General features: G+C 39.5%; 1 protein-coding gene across 1 annotated transcript in view; it reads left to right on the forward strand.

Moving 5' to 3' along the window:
* The window catches only part of GUCY1A2 (guanylate cyclase 1 soluble subunit alpha 2), a 177,283-nt gene that overhangs the window by 21,339 nt on the left and 137,526 nt on the right, over positions 1-18,418 (forward strand). Inside the window, exon 4 of the mRNA XM_064441269.1 lies at positions 12,254-12,972. Within this exon, the coding sequence (XP_064297339.1) occupies positions 12,254-12,972 (719 nt within the window). The remainder of the gene's footprint in view (positions 1-12,253; positions 12,973-18,418) is intronic.

Raw genomic sequence — 18,418 nt, forward strand, 5'->3', positions numbered from 1 at the left:
GCAGGTACACCTAGAGCAGGGGGCACAGGACTGCATCCATAGAAGGCTACCAGGTTGGTCAAGCATGAACTTCCCTTGGTGAATCCATGGTGACTACTTCTGATAACCTTCTTTTTCCTCTACATGCCTGGAGATGACCTCCAGAATGAACTGTTTCATCACCTTTCTGGGGATGGAAGTGAGGCTGACTGGCCTATGGTTTTCTAGGTCCTGCTCCTTGCCCTTTTTAAAGATTGGAGTGACAATTAACATTGGAGTGAATTGGAGTGACATTAACAAGAAACATTTAACATGTTCTAGTTGAGAGATGACTGTGTTTCCCTGACAATCACAATGCTTTTTTTTGGTGTCAGATGCCTTATTCTGCAAGATGCTAGGTGCTGTCAGGGAGGTTCTGAGTGCCTTTAACTGCTGCTGAAATTACGGGGAAGGGACAGTACTTGGCACTTTGCATGTATGAGACATGGAGAGAATTTAGAAGAAATTGAATTGTAAATCTGTCCAGTATTAGTTACCATATTTTTATTTGCATTTTTAAAGTATTTACAGCACAAATGATAGCCAATCATATCACAGAATCACAGAATCCCAGGTTGGAAGGGACCTCAGGGATCATCTAGTCCAACCTTTCTGGGAAAAGCACAGTCTAGACAGGATGGCCCAGCACCCTGTCCAGACGACTCTTGAAGGTGTCCAACGTGGCCAAGTCAACCACTTCACTGGGGAGATTATTCCAATGGTTGACTGTCCTCAATGTGAAAAATTTCCCTCTCGTGTCCAATCGGAATCTCCCCAAGAGCTACTTGTGTCCATTCCCCCTTGTCCTCTCCATGTGACTCCTTGTAAAAAGGGAGTCTCCATCTTCTTTGTAACTACCCCTTAAGTAGTGGTACATGGTGATGAGATCCCCTCTATGCCTCCTTTTCTCAAGGCTGGACAAACCCAGTTCTCCCAGCCTATCCTCATATGGCAGCTTCCCAGTCCTTGGATCATCTTGGTGGCCCTTCTCTGGACCCCTTCCAGCCTGTCCACATCCTTTTTGTAGAGCAGGGACCAGAACTGTACACAGTGCTCCAGGTGAGGCCTGACAAGCGCTGAGTAGAGTGGGATGATGACTTCTTTCTCTCTGCTGGTGATGCCCTTTTTGATGCAACCCAGCATCCTGTTGGCCTTCTTGGCCGCAGCAGCCACTGTTCGCTCATGTTGAGCTTCCTGCCCACCAGCACCCCCAGGTCCCTTTCCACAGAGGTGCTCTCCAGCCAGGTGGATCCCAGTCTGTGCTGCACTCCCGGATTATGTTTTCCCAGGTGCATGACCTTACACTTGTTCTTGTTGAACTTCATAAGGTTCTTGCTGGTCCACTCTTCCAGCCCAACTCTTGAATGCTATTTCTCAGGAACAAACACTATAAGTGATAAGGCAGGACTTATGCAAAGTAATAACTTTCCGTGTTATCATGTGCAAAAAAAAAGTTTAGACAATAAGTATGTGTTTCACCATGACACAAATTATGTGTTCTAAGAAATAGTTATGAATACTTTTTCATCTTTAGAGTGCTTTTAAATCAATATGTTACTCTTGGTCCCTTAGCATGGCTGAGTAATGCGCAGCTTGTTTTTTCAGCAGTATCCTCACAGTGCATGTGTGTCAGGGGCAGATTGAACAGTTGGGATCACAGTGTAGGTGTAACATCTAGACATTATTGTCTTGGGGATTGATTAAAATAGGCTTTGTTGAAAAAACGTTTGCAGACACTCCGGGAAAAGCTCACCTTTTAAAGAATGAATTTGAGTTTATAGCAAAACCAAAAAAAATTTCAAAGTGAGCAAAGCATTAAGATAATTAAAAAGCAGTACTTCTTTCCTTCTCCTTACCTGGGACAGGAACATAAGGGAATGAACAGTAAAACCAGCTTCTTCATTTTAATTGTAGTGCCTATCACAACAGATAAATAATTAATGGAGGCTGTGTAATTAATTCTTACAAAAGCAATTATTTTTCTGGTTGAATAAGGATTAGTGAGACCCGCTTCTGTGCAAGAAGGACGTAACCACTGGGATGTGTACCTAGAGCAATTGGCATTGCTGGAACAGGGGACAAGGATAAATCTTACTGTGATGGAGGCTAGAGAAACTGTTGAACCAAATCTGGCTCTCAGTTTATTTATATGAGTGGTAATGGGGACTTGCTGTCTAGGGCTGGAAGAAAGTGTTTTCTTAAAGGTGCTTGGAAACAACATCCTGCTCTCTTACCATAGATAATGCCAATATGATTCGCCTCTCCTGACCCTCTAACTGCCTCTGAAATAGTCATTTGGCATTCCTTATTCATCAGAAGACAACAAATGCTAAGATCATTAGTATGCGTGGAAGACTGTGAGCAGATGCTTCGCACCACGGTCCTGGTGCTTACACTGCTCACAGCAAAGTGCTGACTGCAAGCTGTATGCTCAGCTTGATGCATGTGATTCATCATGTATGAATACTGGAATTTTCCTCCTGCCAAGTTTTCACTAAAGTGTGACACCATCTTCCTGCAGTAGAAGGACCTGATTCTCCTCATCTCCTTGCTAAGTTGCCTCTGCTACAAGTATAGACATCAATAGAGCTGTTATTGCTTTAATCTGCTGTAATTATGGGAGCCATGTCCATCATGCTTGCACACTATAAACCATGTTTGATACCAGATCAATGGCACAGCTTTCCTCTGCAGTGACAGCTTCTGTGGCTGGAATATTCAATTTAACTTTGTATCCTTTTCAGAATAGTCCAGACAGCTTTATGATGGACTCTGCTTTCTTTAATTGGTGTATGCACAGTTTTACAGTGTCATTCATAAGGATATCGTCCAAAGGAAAACAAGGGACAGTATAATGGAAGTTGGGAAAAACAGAAGAGAAATCCTAGCTTCTAAAGGGAGCCTTTATAAAGTTCCTAGTTTGAAATAAAGTATTTCAAAGAATAAGTGCTGGTCTGTTTTATGCTGTTGACACAGAATTGTTTTAGCTGACTAGCTAAGCTGTGTTCAGAGCAGATTGGTGTTAGTTTGAACTTACTTTAGAAATAATGATAAGAAAAAGATTCTGATGATGAAGTATATATGTGGGTGACTGCCACATTTCTTTATTAGGTGACTATAAATTTATACTGAGGTTTGTTAGAAAGAAAGGTTGTATCTGAAAAGGTTTCTTATTTGACCTTGGACATGTTTGTATTCTTTCTGTGCCTCAGTTTCCCATCTGTATAATGGAGATAATAGTTGGGTGTTCGGGTTTTTTTAATCCTTTAAACAGTATGTCAGTGCTGTTCCGATTTCAACCTTCTCAAAGCAAAGATGTTTTCATACCATTTTTACATTCAGCATTTTGAGCAATTACATCCAAATCTTGCTCGGACTACTTTTGTCCCTGTAATTAAAAATAATTTGATTTCAAGTAAGATTAGAGTGTGCATTTTGACTTACTGCAGCTAGTCAGGGTAAAGCAGGAGACTTCCATGTAGTTGCAAATTAGAACTCTGGCAACAGGAAAGTAAGGATGAAATTTTTTAAAAAATTGTTAGAGCGTAATTCCTACTGTAAGGAATATATTTTGGGACATAAAGCCTTCATGACCTGTCCTGCTTATCTGTTTTGCAGATATTCCAAGCAGGTCTGTGCTACTGAGCTTTACGAAGCAACAGAGGAATGCCCAGTTTTCATTTTTCAACCCCACTGTGTACTTCTGATGTATCACATGATGTTTCACACATCCCAAATGCACAAGCTAGATAAAAATTGTACATCCTTCACTTTATGTCCTCCAAACACTCTTTTCGAACACTGCACACAATTAATGTAGCCTTTGTTGATGTGACCTGTTCTTCACTCTGATTTCAGTCCTTCACAGAAAAAAAAAAGGGAGGTTCATGGAGGGAGTTATCTGTTTTCCCTTAAATGCCACCAGTATTTCCTTTAGAGCCTCTGTGCAGCTTGCTGAGGAGCTCTGTAATCTGTCATAACGTTGATATTAAAACTAATGAAAAGTAACCTCAATTCATAAATATCTATAACATAATCTTTTGTGCAAAATTTGCAAAGCAGAAGTAGATGTTCATACCCAATCTTTAATGACGTGGAAGAAATGTTGGCTTTGAAAGCCTATTTGTGTATTAGACTACAATATCTAAATTGTATGTACTGCAGCACCATGCTGCATACATACATTGCATAAATAACACCTGCAATACCTTGGGTGCGCAGCGTGAAGTTACAGATACACACGTAGCAGATAGTTGTTACAACAAGGAGGCCTGGAGAAATAAGTGCACCTATCTGCCTTTCCATTGCTTAAGATAGAGAAAAATACCGTCTTCCATTTCTTCATTCAAGAAATTGATTTATGCAACACCATTCTTTTTCATCTGTTATAAAAAATTGCATCCTAAAATTACCTCATTTTCCTTAAAAAACACACAGCATATGTAAATTGCTGCTAAGTCAGCTCTGCATGTGGACTTAACATGTATTGCAAGTATTTTTCCTGTTAGGCATTCTTAACTCACAGGTTGATAATAATGCTTGTCCTCTTAGTTTTGCTTCTGAGAGTCCTGTGAGGACTTTGCTCCTCTGTCATTTCTAAGCAAATATCTTTTTGGGCATCTGCCATTTGGAGGATGATAATGGCACAGTGGTAAGGATTCCCAAATCCCCTGGTGATAAGTTACATGGAATCCCAGCCCAGAGCCCTGTCCCATCAGGGAGATAAATCATGTTCCTGGATTCAGCCCCCCTGAGACATGGAGGAGGTGGTGGAATCCATTGTTGGTGCAGGGGTTTAGAGAGCTTTTGCTCTGGGTGACATTTGCTTGTCACCACCAAAGAACATGTGTGCTGTAGGCTGCTTTACATAGAGCAAATCACTTCATGCCTAAATATATCTTGCAGGGCTGTTCCTTCATTTAGTGCAAAGGGCATAATTCTATAGAAGTCATTTGTTCTCCGTACATTTGTCAAAGATGAAGATCTATGCTTCCTTTATGAAACTAAGGAAATCTCAGCTCTTACCCATATTCTGTAGTTAAAGAGGAATAAATTTGGGATCATTCTAGTTAACTATTTAATAACAACAGCACATAACTGCTGAAAAATACTACATTTGAAGAGGCAGGAAATATGTTGAAAAGGAGATGCCAGGCCAAATCTTAGCCTACAGTGAGGTTAGATGAGGTGATGCAATTGGAAAAACTGGACAAGGGTTTGGTACACTGAATGCTCGGCAGGTATGTGAAAACTCTAAATGCTTATATACTTAAAGTACAGAAATTACTATCAATTTCTGCTTCCTTTGAGCTAAGAACTGTAGATAGTCATTAGGATGCAACTAATTTAGGATACACAGCCTGATTTATAATTAAAGTTGTTGGCTCACAAATGGCATATAAGGAAATGTTACATGGCCCAGAGGACTGGTGATACTAACGGATTTTAATAATACTTGGAACTCTATCCTGGTGGGGGGTCTAAGCTATACACACAGGACTCCTATTATTTAGCAGATGTTACAGCACATTGGCAATACAAAAGTAATCTAAACAAAAATCACATAATTAATGTGATTTCAAAACTGAGATTAATACATCTAAATTAGAAAATGACAAATGTTAATACCAAATGGCCTTAGATGTCCCACTTTTCTCAAATCAGAGCTCTTTATTGTTAGAAAGCAGATGAACTACCAGTAGATAGTGAGCAGTTTGAAGTTATGATATACAATAACATCTTGTAGAAGTCTATTTATAAAGTAGAAGACATTCTGGTCATGATTCATTGGCTAAATGTAGGTGTTTACCATTATTTTTGGTGCTGTGGGCTATCTTGTGTGGCCTCTGTCAAACCTTCAGAAATGTTCAGGTCTCCCTTAAGTTCCATGTCCTGGTGGAGTAACTATTTGTTAGTTTTTCTGGAGATGTCTTGGATGCCTTATGAAGATTCAAGTAGCATTAGATTTCTATATTTAGTCAACTGAATTGAGCCCTTCATATATGTGAGGAATTATGAGAGAAGATTTTGCATTTAATGAGAAAAGTTTTTAGATTTCATTACAATTTTATTCTTTCCGAGAAGTGAAGTTCTGCTCCCTATGTCAATTCAAAGACATATATGCTTATTTTAATGCAAAAGCAATTTTAAAAACTCTGTTCTTATTGCTATTTGATCTCTAGAGTTAACGTGAAACAAACTGGATCTGCCTTATTTTTAGCAATCACCAACCTAGTGATTGCAGTTTTCATATAATAACCGCTGGGCAAATCTAAGAATTGAGGCTTCCAAGATGTGATGGGGGACACAAAATGATGATAGTCTTGCTTCAGACAGCTCGGCTTTGTCTGCAGAACTGGCTGTTACTGAAAGTGCTATATGGGGAAAAAAAAAAGAACATTGCCTGTTCTTAATAGCTCAGCTGAGCTTCCTGTGTCAGTAGTTTGGAGTAGAATCTTTTAGATGTATGCTGAGCACAGGTGATAAGGTCCTCACCAAGAGGCAGTAATTACAGTGGTATTTCTAAGCATCATTTGTCAGAAGAGATCCTCACTTTAACAAGGAAGGAAAACGCCTCATTAAAATTGGATAAAACAAGTATTGTAGGTAACAAGTGTGAGGAATTCTTAATAATTCTAATTTTTATTTGATGAAATCTTTAAAAATATGCAAGCCCTGTATGGCACTGTAAGAGAAGTGTAGTAAAAATTTTACAGTTGTGTCAAAACCATACGTAAAGGCATAAAATGATGTTATTGTATTTATATAAAAACCACTAAAAACAGTAATATAAAAAACCTATCTGGATTCCCAGGATGACATAAATTCACCATCATAATGAATTAAGATCAAAGTCCTCTATACAGTAATTAGATGCTGTAGAAGGCTCACTTACAAGCCGAATGATTCATCTAATGCACCTTCAGCATTAGCCTGTACACATAAAATCCTTTTTTATTGAAAGAACAAATGTTGCTTTCCCTACCATCTTAAATTACGCTTTGGAATTCTGAACTGCTACCTGGCTTTCTGTCCAAAAGTCCGTTTAAGGCAAAGATCTTATTCGTGCCAAAAATCTACTAATCCACATTTGCTATAATTGAAGGTGGCAAATTCTGCTTCTGTCCACAGTATGAGTTCTGGAATTGCATATTGAATTGTCCCATCCCCTTAATATTTGACATTTACAGATTCTTAATGGGTATCCCAGAAAAAAATAAAAGGTATTTTTCTATGCCAAAGGAATCAGATGCTGGCCACTCTGCAACCATTGTCTCCATGATTTACTTTAAGGAAGAACTGGATGGCTTGTAAGTGCATCTGCATGCTCTGCAAGTTGATGGATTACTTGGACATTTTTATCACATCATTCATCTTCTATTTGTTTCCGAAGAGCCTATGATTTGTGATTTTCTTTATGGGAACAGATTCCTATCTAATTTTTCCACTTAGTAATGTACAAAATACTTACAAGTAGCGTATTAGTTCCTTGACATTTTGTAGTGCATTTGCAGTTTACAGGAACTGCTGAAAAGAAAATGAAGGACCTTTTACTAGCATGTTATTACAGGATGAAGTCATCTATTTCTGCTCCAGTTCAGTGAAATACTTGATTTGTACTTCAAACCTATGCTTAAAGACTTTGGTAATTTTGGATCTGGCTCACAAGTATAGGATCTCTTCTATAAATGCCTTTGAGACACATTTTCAAAGTACAATGATGGATCTTATATAGTACTTTTGTCATAGATCCCAAAGTGCTTTGTAATGGAGGCTCAGAGCAATACCCTCATTCTATGGTTGCTTTGCCTCAATTTCCTTCTACAATGTGCAGATTTAATTTCTCTCTAGTATGGGCTAGAATAAAAATGGCATTGTAAGAATAAGCAACAAAAAGACATTACTAAGGAAATAAACTTAGTAGAGTTAAAACATGTGATGTGCCCTCTTGAAGAAGTGGATTTAGAAATAGAAGCACAGCAGATCACTTTCCAAAAGGAAAGTAAATTGAGGGCGATGTATTTATTCAGTATATTAGTAGAAGGTTGGTAAACAGCAGAAGCTTAAAATAACAAATGGCTTTGCTTGGGCAACAGCAGAGAGTGTTGGGATGAATTTGGGTTTTTTTGTATCACTGCTATTCAGTGAAGTGTCTTGGTGAAACTATGGAAGACTTTTTTGTACTCACCAATTGCAAGCTAGTGCCCATTAGGAAGCCTTACCAATGGTTGTCAGGGTCACGCAGGAGGTGATATGGGAGCGCAGGGGCCTCTGCATTTGGAAGTGCTGGGCATGCGTACAGATCTCAAATACTATTTTCTTGCCAGGCAGCTGAATCAAAATTTTGATTAGATGTCCATAGTGAAAAAGAAAGAATGGAAATGCCAGCTTTTCAGAAAGGAATAGCAAGTAATTGATTCGGATGAACAGAAGTTGACTCACGTTTTCAGTGCCATCTTCAATTTGAATTACTCCAATGCAAAATCAAAATTAAAACAAAATGAAGATGCAGAAAAAGAATTTAATGTGAGACAGGTTTGAAAAGATTAGACTGTTTATGCACGTGTATAGCCTGAAGGTTATAAATAAGATTATTTTAATGATTTTATTTGTCTTTTCTTAAAATAAAAGAAAAAAACAAAGGAAATACTGAATATGTTGGAATTAGAAATCGTACCAAAGATAATTTTTAAAGATAAATGTAGTGAAGTAGGCACTATAGAGACAATGAGTTCTGGGAATATTTTTAACAAGCAGGTTTTTCTGTACATAATAAAACTATCTCCTGATCTGGTAGTTCCATCCATTTCAGTGAATAAGCCAAACATCTATGTAGCAGGTAGGGAGGAGCTTCCTCAAAACCCTTTTTTGTCATGATTTTCCATCAGATTTTATAGTTTTTCTATAGCATCTGATACCAGTCACTGCTGAGACAAGTTCTCAGAGCAGCTGAATAGTGATCTGATGCAGTCTGACATTTTCTTTCCTTGTGATGATGACAGTCATTTCTATTGCCTATTGAAAGCTAAACATATCCAGTAAGTATAGAGGAAGGGGTAAGGAGAAACTCCACAGAAGATATTAAAGGGATTGAGGCCATTTATATGGTAGCAAATGAAAAGGTTATGATGAAATATATAGAGAGTTAACGTTAGGTAAGTGTGTGCTTCTGTTCATCATTTGTTTCAATAAGAGAGGCAGGAATAAGTCAGTAAAAATACAGATTAAGTGTTTTGTGCAACTTCGTATAAGTACCTCACTGAAGCCAAAAGCTTTGTAGGAGTACGGAAGAAAAATAGTTTGTGTGTGTTTGTATAATAGGAATTTAAATAAAGATTTTTTCATTTAAAGAAGAACCCTCATGCTTCAAGCAGAAATTGACCTTTTATTGGTGAGCCTTAGGAAGAAACTTCCCTGATAGGTACCCTATACTTGTTTGTTTTAGAAGGTTGTTTGACTTTGTTTAAGTTTCTCAGTATCTCATGGTGTCTATTATTAGAGAGAAAATTCCCGACAAAGACAGACCAGCAGTTTGGACGAGTTTGGGCATATCCATTTTTCTATTCTGCACTAATCCAATTTTCTGCTGGTACTGTGTGTAACTCAATTCAAAGCTAAAACGTTTTTTTAAAGTAGTGGCACGTCCTCAAGCCAGGTCATTGACCTGAATTTCATAGTATAATTCATGCTGCTTGGAGTCAGTACGTTGTGTCCAGATTGAACAGCCAGTCCTTCAGGGCAGACAAGAAGACCAGTCTAAGGCAATCAGCAAAACCTTGGGCCGAATACTAAGATACAACTCCTGTTAACAATAACGAGACAAGGCTTACATATGTAGCAGTACAGTACACAAGTGATCAGTCTGCATATCCTAGTTTCAGTTAGTGGTGCCAGGGCAACTGACTGGTTTACTGCAACTTTATACTTTAAAGGCAACCCAGCCTATGCTGTCATTTTGGGCAGGTTCGTGGGATGTTGCATAGCTCTGTAACAGTATTTGGTCATTTGCACGAATAGCTGTCCTGTTCCCATATTTTCAGGGCCTCTGCAATCTTACAGCCTCGGACGCCCCTGCTAGGCTGCTCACTTCTGCACACAGACTTCTAAAGTTATTCGCAGTTCACTCTGTGAACAAGATTTGAAAGTATGCATATGTGTTTGTGTATACATAAAATATGATAATTTCTTAGCTCCTTGCTGTTAATAACCAGTTATGACAATGTTATTGGTATGGGTTAGAATTTAAGTCTTTTTGGGCTATAGTGAGTGTTTTTATGGACAATATTGCAATACTACATTATGCAGATGTAGCGATAATGAGTCAGGAATTGGCACACTGTCCTCTGAGTCAGGATATTAGGGGGCATTTTGTACCAGAGGTACTTTCTTTTGGCTTTGCTGCAGATCTGACCATCTGTGGTCATAAAAGATCCTGGGAATATTTTTGTAATAACCTAGTTTAGTGACCAAATTTGATTATGAGTAATGGCATTTGAATGAACTTTCCCAAATTATTACTATTACTTCTTTCATAAAATATGCTTGGTCATGCTGTCATGTTGTCCTGTTTATATATGTAATTTTATGCATTTTACTGTGCGATTAACCATATTGACGGTCCAAACAAAACTATTGTGGCGGATAGTTTGCAAAACTGTGGAACACTCAGATCCCTTGTGAATATTGATTGTTATAATTATGCCTGTGTGCATAGGCAGTTCAGACTCTGCCTTGAGATGATCAAAGGTTATTGTCTGCAAACAACCAATGAATGACTTCTTGTCTTGGGCATGAAAGTCACTAATCACACGGTTCTTCCAAATTTCAAAGCCTACAAGCAATCTAAACAAACAGTGAGAAGTTTGGTGATCCACTGGGATCTTATTGATGTTATAAAGCATGCTGAATACATATTAAAATCAAGAGCCTGTAGATCCCTTAGGAAATAAGTAACTGTCCTTCATTTCTGTTAGAATTCAAGATAAATTTTAAGGTGTTTGAATGTTTCACTGAACTTTGATATATTTCAGTACACTGGAGGAACTCTGTTAATTCCATTATTAATTTCCTTTGAAAACTTTTGCTGGATACTCGTAATTCACATAAAGCTGATTCATACTTCTTTTTCTTCTATTACAGCTTAGAACTATACAAACATATCTGATAAATTTTGAAACTCTACTGTGTGAATTAGAGTTTATGTACAGATGAGATTTAACAGAGCATGTCTTCCTTAAAATAGGACAGAGGAAAATGTTTAATAACCATCTCAAAATTATTTTTTCTAGGTTATCCTTAAAATGGTAAATTACAAACTGGAGTAGGATTTGATACACTTTTGTATCCAGGGACTACCATTACTGCTATTTTTTCATCCCTTCAGCAACACCAGCCGTATCACCTCCGTAAATCAAAACCTTTTGAATTTCTGTGATGGAGACTTGAAATGACATTGTGAGGTATCACAGAGCTGTCCCATCTACGAGCAGTTCAGATCGCTCTGAGAGGCAGGTTTTTGTTGTTGTTTTTTTTTTTTTTTTTTTAAATGGGTGAGTGTAGAAGCCTATAAATAGAAAGGCTTTGCTCTCCTTTGCAGGCAACAAAAAAGTAGTAATTATTCCTTTGTATCTTCTGGCAGTACCCAATATCTGTAACGAGGAAAGTCTGAAAAAAATCCCCAAACCCACAGACCCCCTCCCCCAGCAACTAATGTGTCACCTGACAGTAGAGCTTCACATTGCTTATTGAAAGCCAGAGGCCTGACTTTGAGCCCCAGTACCTTATTCTTCAAGCTGGTAAGAGCTGGATCCCCCGCAGAGGCAGTGAACAGACATGCTATAAAAGCAGAAGCCTTGCTTGTTGCCAGGTCAACAATAGAAGGGTTGCACCCATGGCTGGGTGTGTTCACACAGTGGACCGCATGTGGCATACAAAAGTCAGGGAAATTATAATGTATTCTGGCTTCCGGCAGGGAAGAGGAGACAGGCAAGTGTAACTCCCACAAGTAGCTGTCTGGGACAGTGAGCTGAAAGCATGAGGAATTAAAATGACAGGCAAAAATGGCTTCTAGGGTTATTCCCAACCACCAGAGAAAACAGAAGTCCCATGGGTAGGTATCCAGTGAAAAAGCCACTCTCACTGACTTGGAAAAACACTGGGCAAATAGAGAACAAGGGGAAAATGTAACACAGTAGCAATACTATGTTGTTGATATTAGTGTCTCATTGTCCTGTAGGTCTGAAGTTTGAGGAAATGCAAGAAAAGTTTGGGGAGGAATTCTTCAATATCTGCTTTGATGAGAATGAGAGAGTTCTTCGAGCTGTAGGTGGGACCCTTCAAGACTTCTTCAATGGCTTTGATGCTTTGCTGGAGCACATTAGAACTTCATTTGGAAGACAGGCCACCCTGGAATCCCCTTCTTTCCTATGCAAAGAGCTCCCCGAAGGCAATCTCATGCTTCATTACTTTCATCCACATCAGATTGTGGGATTTGCAATGGTGGGAATGATAAAGGCAGCAGCAAAGAAGATTTACCGCTTGGAAGTCGAAGTAGAACAGGTCACTAATGATAAATTGTGTTCAGAGGGGACGAACCCAGGTAACTGCAGCTGTCTGACTTTCCTTATAAAAGAACATGAAAATGCAAATATCACAAAAGCACTTCCACCGGGAACTTCCCAGTCCCCCTTAGACCTGAGGATTAGCATCAGCACCTTCTGCAGAGCTTTTCCCTTTCACCTGATGTTTGATCCAAACATGCTGGTTCTCCAGCTTGGAGAAGGTCTTAGGAAGCAGCTCAGGTGTGACACTCATAAAACTCTGAAATTCCAAGAGTGCTTCGACATAGTTTCTCCTAAAATCAGTGCCACATTTGAACGAGTTCTCCTGAGATTATCTACTCCCTTTGTCATTCGGACCAAAGTTGAGGATTCTGGCTCTGAAAATAAAGACAAGGTAAGAACATTAATTTGGAAGGGGATGTGTGTATATGTGTGTGACGGGAGAGGATTATTTATTCAGAGAGAAGCAGCTCAAGCCCTGTGTACTGTGGAAAGCTCACTTACGCCTTGCAAACAGGGGCTAAGTGGTATTCCCCAGCTAAGTGAATATTTTCCTAAATTATTTATAAGCTTTGCCTGTGATATAGCAAATCATGACATTGCCATTCAGAAAATTCTGCGCTGTGGAGTTGAATAGTACAGTTTAAATCAAAAGGGTGAGGAATTTTACAAAATGCCCATATCTAATCCTTAATTTAGCTCCAGCTATATTATGGTAACAATAATAGTTATTAAGCCATTTACTAGGGAATAGCTTTCAGTATGTTTTCTGAAAGACTCTCACTGCAGGGTTCACGCTGCCACTTTATTATATCCTACTTCCCTGTTTCGAAATGCTGCTTTCCTCTGTGTTTCTTCTTATCTCTCGCCCTGCACTCAAGTGAACTAGAGGTGTAAGTGGTACCAAGTATCACTTATACCAGTTTTAATGCTTTCCAGTCATTTAAATAGGCACTTGTCCTCCTACACTGCCTCTTCCCTCAGTAAGCCCTATGTTGAGTTCAGTGCATCCTGGGTGAGTTAGGTGAGGACACGTCTTGTGAGTAGACCTCTCCAGAGGTTGGATGGAGTTTGTCTTATTGAACATCCTTGAATTATGAGAAAGCTTTTTGGTATGAAGTTGAGTTCCAGCTTTATGCGCTGAAGTTTTATACTTAATGCTTACATTGAAAGCCTATGCATGGGTGCCTTGGAAATACTGTCCCTAAGTAAAGGAATTATTGATTTTCAGGGTTTTTAAGAGGTAGCACCCAAGAGTAGTCAATCTCAATCAACACTGGATACTTAGACACGTAAGTTCTGCCTGTGGGTGCCATATTTACAGTTCAGGTGGTCTTGATATATATAGCTTGAGAAACTCCACTTCTGTTTTGCTAGATACACCGGGCAGGAGTTTCAGAGAGACTCCTGTGTTAGCTGAATATTGAGTTCTGTGTTCTTTTCAAAGTATAGCCACTTTTGACAGCAGCAATGTTTCCAGCTCCTCTTTGGCTCTGCTCTTTGGCACCAATAAATATGTTTCTGCTGCATTTTCCCCTGGAAACAACATATTCTCCTAGGAGAAGCAAACTAGCGCCTCTCATTTTGTATGAATTGATGTTATTCAACCTGTTTAAAGCCAAAAGGGAGTTTATTTTTTCAGAATCTATCCTCAAAGTCACCTTAGCCTTTAATTATGGAGAGGAAATTTTGTGTGAAAAGTTTGGAGGTGTTGGCTCTAAGCTACCTTCTGGTGCAATCATTTCTCCTTTGAAAGATGCTTGTGCCATGCTCCTTCCTCCCTCAGAGCCTGCCAATCCTTTTCAGGCACCTTCCTCTGCCTTGGACAGAGTCACAGCCCTTCAACTATCTTCTGCTCTTCATGAATCTGCTATAAATCATTCTGAGAGGAAGAAGGTTTTGGCAAGGGAGCTTTAAAAACCTTTTTCCTGTCTAATTACAAGTTAAATGAACTAAACATTCTCTTACCTGGGCAGGTTTCGTATGCTTGTGGATTGCTCATAGGAGAGGTGGCAGGGAGTGGAGCTTGTCTGAGGCATGTTGTAGCAGCCAGTGTGGGAAGCAACTCTGATTTCAAAAGCTTGTCCTGTACCATCAAGCTGTGCAGCCCTGAGCGCACCCATGACTCAAGGCTGTGGCTTGTGCCATGTGTCACTACAGGTGGGTAACAAACTGAATCAGTGGTGGGCCCAGTTACCACTCCAGAGAGTGACCCTCTCTGTCTTAAAGGCATGTGTAGAATCAGACCTTGAACAAGTGTCACCACTAGCACTGAGGTAGCAAATCAGATTTTCTTGAGAAGCAGGTAAAAGGGAATGGCAGTAGAGGAAACCCTTTGTCTGCCAGCAGTTAGGAGAAAACTTGTGTCTTGAACAGTAAGGTGTAAATGAGAAAGAAAAGGGTGCTGGTGAGGTGCAGGGGACCTGAGGTACATGTTGTGCTGCAGGCATGGGAGTTAATTTGAGAATGTCAATTTAGCTGAAGAGGTATTTTCTTCTGACCTGTGGAGATGTATGTACACCTCTGCAGAAGCACAGCCTCATGCATCGATGCATCAATATCTCAAAGAAGTTTTGTTAATTTGGTATGCCACCAGCTGTTCCTTGGAGCTCTGAGTATTTACAGGATCCCATTGTTGTAAGGACCAAACAGGGAAGAGAACTCCCCACCTGAAGAACATGGACTCTATAGCTTTAATCCCAATTTTCAACACCATCTGTACGCCTGGGTCATAATTCTAATGTTTTGATGTTTGCTTGGCTGATATTTCAGTCTCCATTATACAATGACACAGGGGGACAATGCAAGCATTTATTCTGCAAAATAGTAAGCAATTGTAGAAATTTATTGCGTCAGCAGTCTTACTCACTTTACCTGGGCTTACCATAAGTTTGCAACTGAACACACTTAAAAGTCTGTGGAAAATAAGAACCAAATTGTGCAAACTAATCCAGAGACAGGCAGGATGTGATGGTTTACTTCCATCCTTTCTTCCCTCCCTCCTTCTGTCCTTCCATTTTATTTTCTGCAGTGATCGTAATCCACGCTGATGCTTTGGTTTTTTTCTTGATTAATCTGCACATTAAAAATTGCCTATATAAGCAATTGTGACTGTCTTTAGATCAGGTTTCCTAGTATGCATACAGTTCTTTACATGTATAAAAGCTGGATGTGATTGGCCTCTGAGGTTTCCAGTTTTCCAGTGCAGCTAAACTCACGTTAATGTTTGTTGTTTATGGTATGGTACTACCCAGATGCTGAAGGGAGTATTAGGGCCATAATACTCTATTTCTTGTACAAACATTTTTTTCCCCCCGCATTTCAAACTTATTTTTATTCAGGGCTTTTTTTGTGTGTTTAACCAGAGAACTTCACTTGCATGCAATCTGTTTTTCCAAATTGTGTGTATTATCCCTAAATAACAAGATCACAAATATTGCTATTTCACCTCTCTAAAGAAACTCATTCTACACCTCTCTGGGAGAAATTCTTTATTGCAGCAATCAAAAATACATTTATTGTGGCAATTAACCATTTGGGATTGATTGCTTATAGCTTCATACATGGCTAATACAACTGCACTCCACAAGAGTTTAATGAAAATTAGTGGAGTCTCATATGGAATAAGATATAATTTAAATTGAGAGGACTGGGTCTGAACTTGTCTGCTGGAGTGTTCAGAAGTCCCTGTCAAGCCCATCCACTGAGGTTTCCTTTCCATGAAGGTGCTGGCATGCAAGGGAGCTGACGGTTGCATACTGCCATGTGTGGGGACAGGAGCTGCCTTCCTGTAGGCACACCACAGTCCTCAGTCGAGGGTCCTCCTGGCCAAGTGGCTGTCTGGAGAGCACCACCGCTCCCTCATTGGCAGCACTTCCAGGTGTTGGCAGAAAGCAGATGGGGTGTTAGGACCCAAGTGTCTCCCTGACTCTATCACCTGCGCAGGTAGTGTGTTGACATGACTGTTTCAATGTTTTACTTGTGGGCACTACTTAGTCATGTATGGTTATCAACATTGGTGTCTCCCATCTGAGCTTCTGCAGGACTTCCACTTTCTTACGTTCCGTGTAGAAGTTAATTCCTCATCTCTGTGAGTCACCGTTGTTTTTAAGGCAGATCATCTTTTACCGTGTCTCTTTGTGTACGGTGTTTGTTTCAACAGAACTCCCCAATAGATATTACCTGATTCTGCTGCCTCAATGACTTTGCCTTTCTCAAGCAGCCTGGTAACTCTCCCCTCACTTTAATGGTGAGACCTTGAACAAGTCTTTCTTTTAGTTGCCACCAAGGCCACGTTTCAGGTTTTCATTGGAAGCGCATCATATGAATTTTCCACTTTGCCTTTTTTTTTGCACAGAACAAGACAAAATGCAGCTGATAACCCAGCAGTGGCATGTGCATGTAGCATGAGTGCAGGTGCACAGCCCTCTCACCATTTCTTGACCAGACAAGGGCTGGAAGCCCCTGATAGGTACCTCCTGAATACAGTTGTTTTCTGACTATACTAATGAACAAGGCCATCTATGACATGATGTAAACGCTTGCCTCCTTGACAGTAAAGTGAGACAGCTGGAGCTGCTTCACTTTTTGTCTGTATGGGAAGACAATGACTGACTCTTGGTTTTTCTTTCCTGGCTAACATCCTCCTTACGTGCCATTCCTGTACCATCAGTGCTGGGCAGATCGAGAGGAGATGGGGCTGCCCTTGTGGGGACCCACTGTATTCCTGGGGCCTTTATCCAGACCCAGTCCTCTCGGTGCACAGATTGACAGGCTGAGCCCTGCCAGCACTGGTTTGTGGGCACCTTTCTGAAACCATTGCTTGGCATGCAGTTGGCAAGAAAGTTGGAAGTGAATCATGAAAGAAATTATTTGGTTCCCTGCCAGATACCATGCAGCTGTGTTTTCCTGGTACTATTGCTCTCCTGCTTGGACTAACAGCCTTTTCCCACCTCTGAAATAAATCATTTTTTATAAGGATACTTACTGGCCTTTGACTTACTGTTAGACCTGTGAACACTTTAATTCACAGAACCTTTCTAAGAATAAAGCTGGCACCAAAAATTGCCTTACAGAAGGTGGCCAGAATTTTTCTGGTGAAATGTATTGTCTTTGAATATGACATTTTGTTAAAATCACAACTTCCCAGGGATTCAGCAAAATTTACTTTTATTGTGTTAAAATGTTTTCACCAATAATTTTAGATTTAGATTTAAAATACTTTTTATTAGGAAAAAGTTTTACATTTCCATTATAACACAACATTTAAAAATATGAAACATTGGGTTTGACAAAAAGAATCATCTGAAAATTTTATATTGCAAGAAGTTCCAAATACCACATATAATTCAGCTTTTCAAGAAATACCAACTCCAAATGTCCAGCAAAATGGTAGTGTCAGCTTTTTATATCTCTACTGATTGTGCAGGCTGCCTAAGCCAGCACCTCAGCTGTTGTCAGTGGGGAGGAGAGGTTTGTGGTAGATGAGCTAGACTGTACCCTCAGGAATTTTTCCCAGTCTACCGATTTAGATAAATGCATAAATATATGAAAATAAACCAGTCAAGAGGCAAGATTAAAAATGTGTATCTGGAAAGTTAAATTCTAAAGTGTATAGATAGGCACGTAGTAAATGGCTAGATTTTTAAAAATGCTGAGTAATAAACACCTCTTCATTTTAAAACGTAGGCTGATTCAGTGGAAGTTGGTGGGAATTTCTCCTGTTCATTTCCATTATGTTGTTTAACTATGGATTTACTAATCTTGTCTCTCTTCCATGGTACGAGGAAATGCCGTCTCTAGGTCAAATATTTCCTTTCAGTCACTCAGCTGTGTATTTG

The sequence above is a fragment of the Phalacrocorax carbo genome, chromosome 1 (assembly GCF_963921805.1).
Source record: "Phalacrocorax carbo chromosome 1, bPhaCar2.1, whole genome shotgun sequence".
Classification (NCBI taxonomy): Eukaryota; Metazoa; Chordata; class Aves; order Suliformes; family Phalacrocoracidae; genus Phalacrocorax; species Phalacrocorax carbo.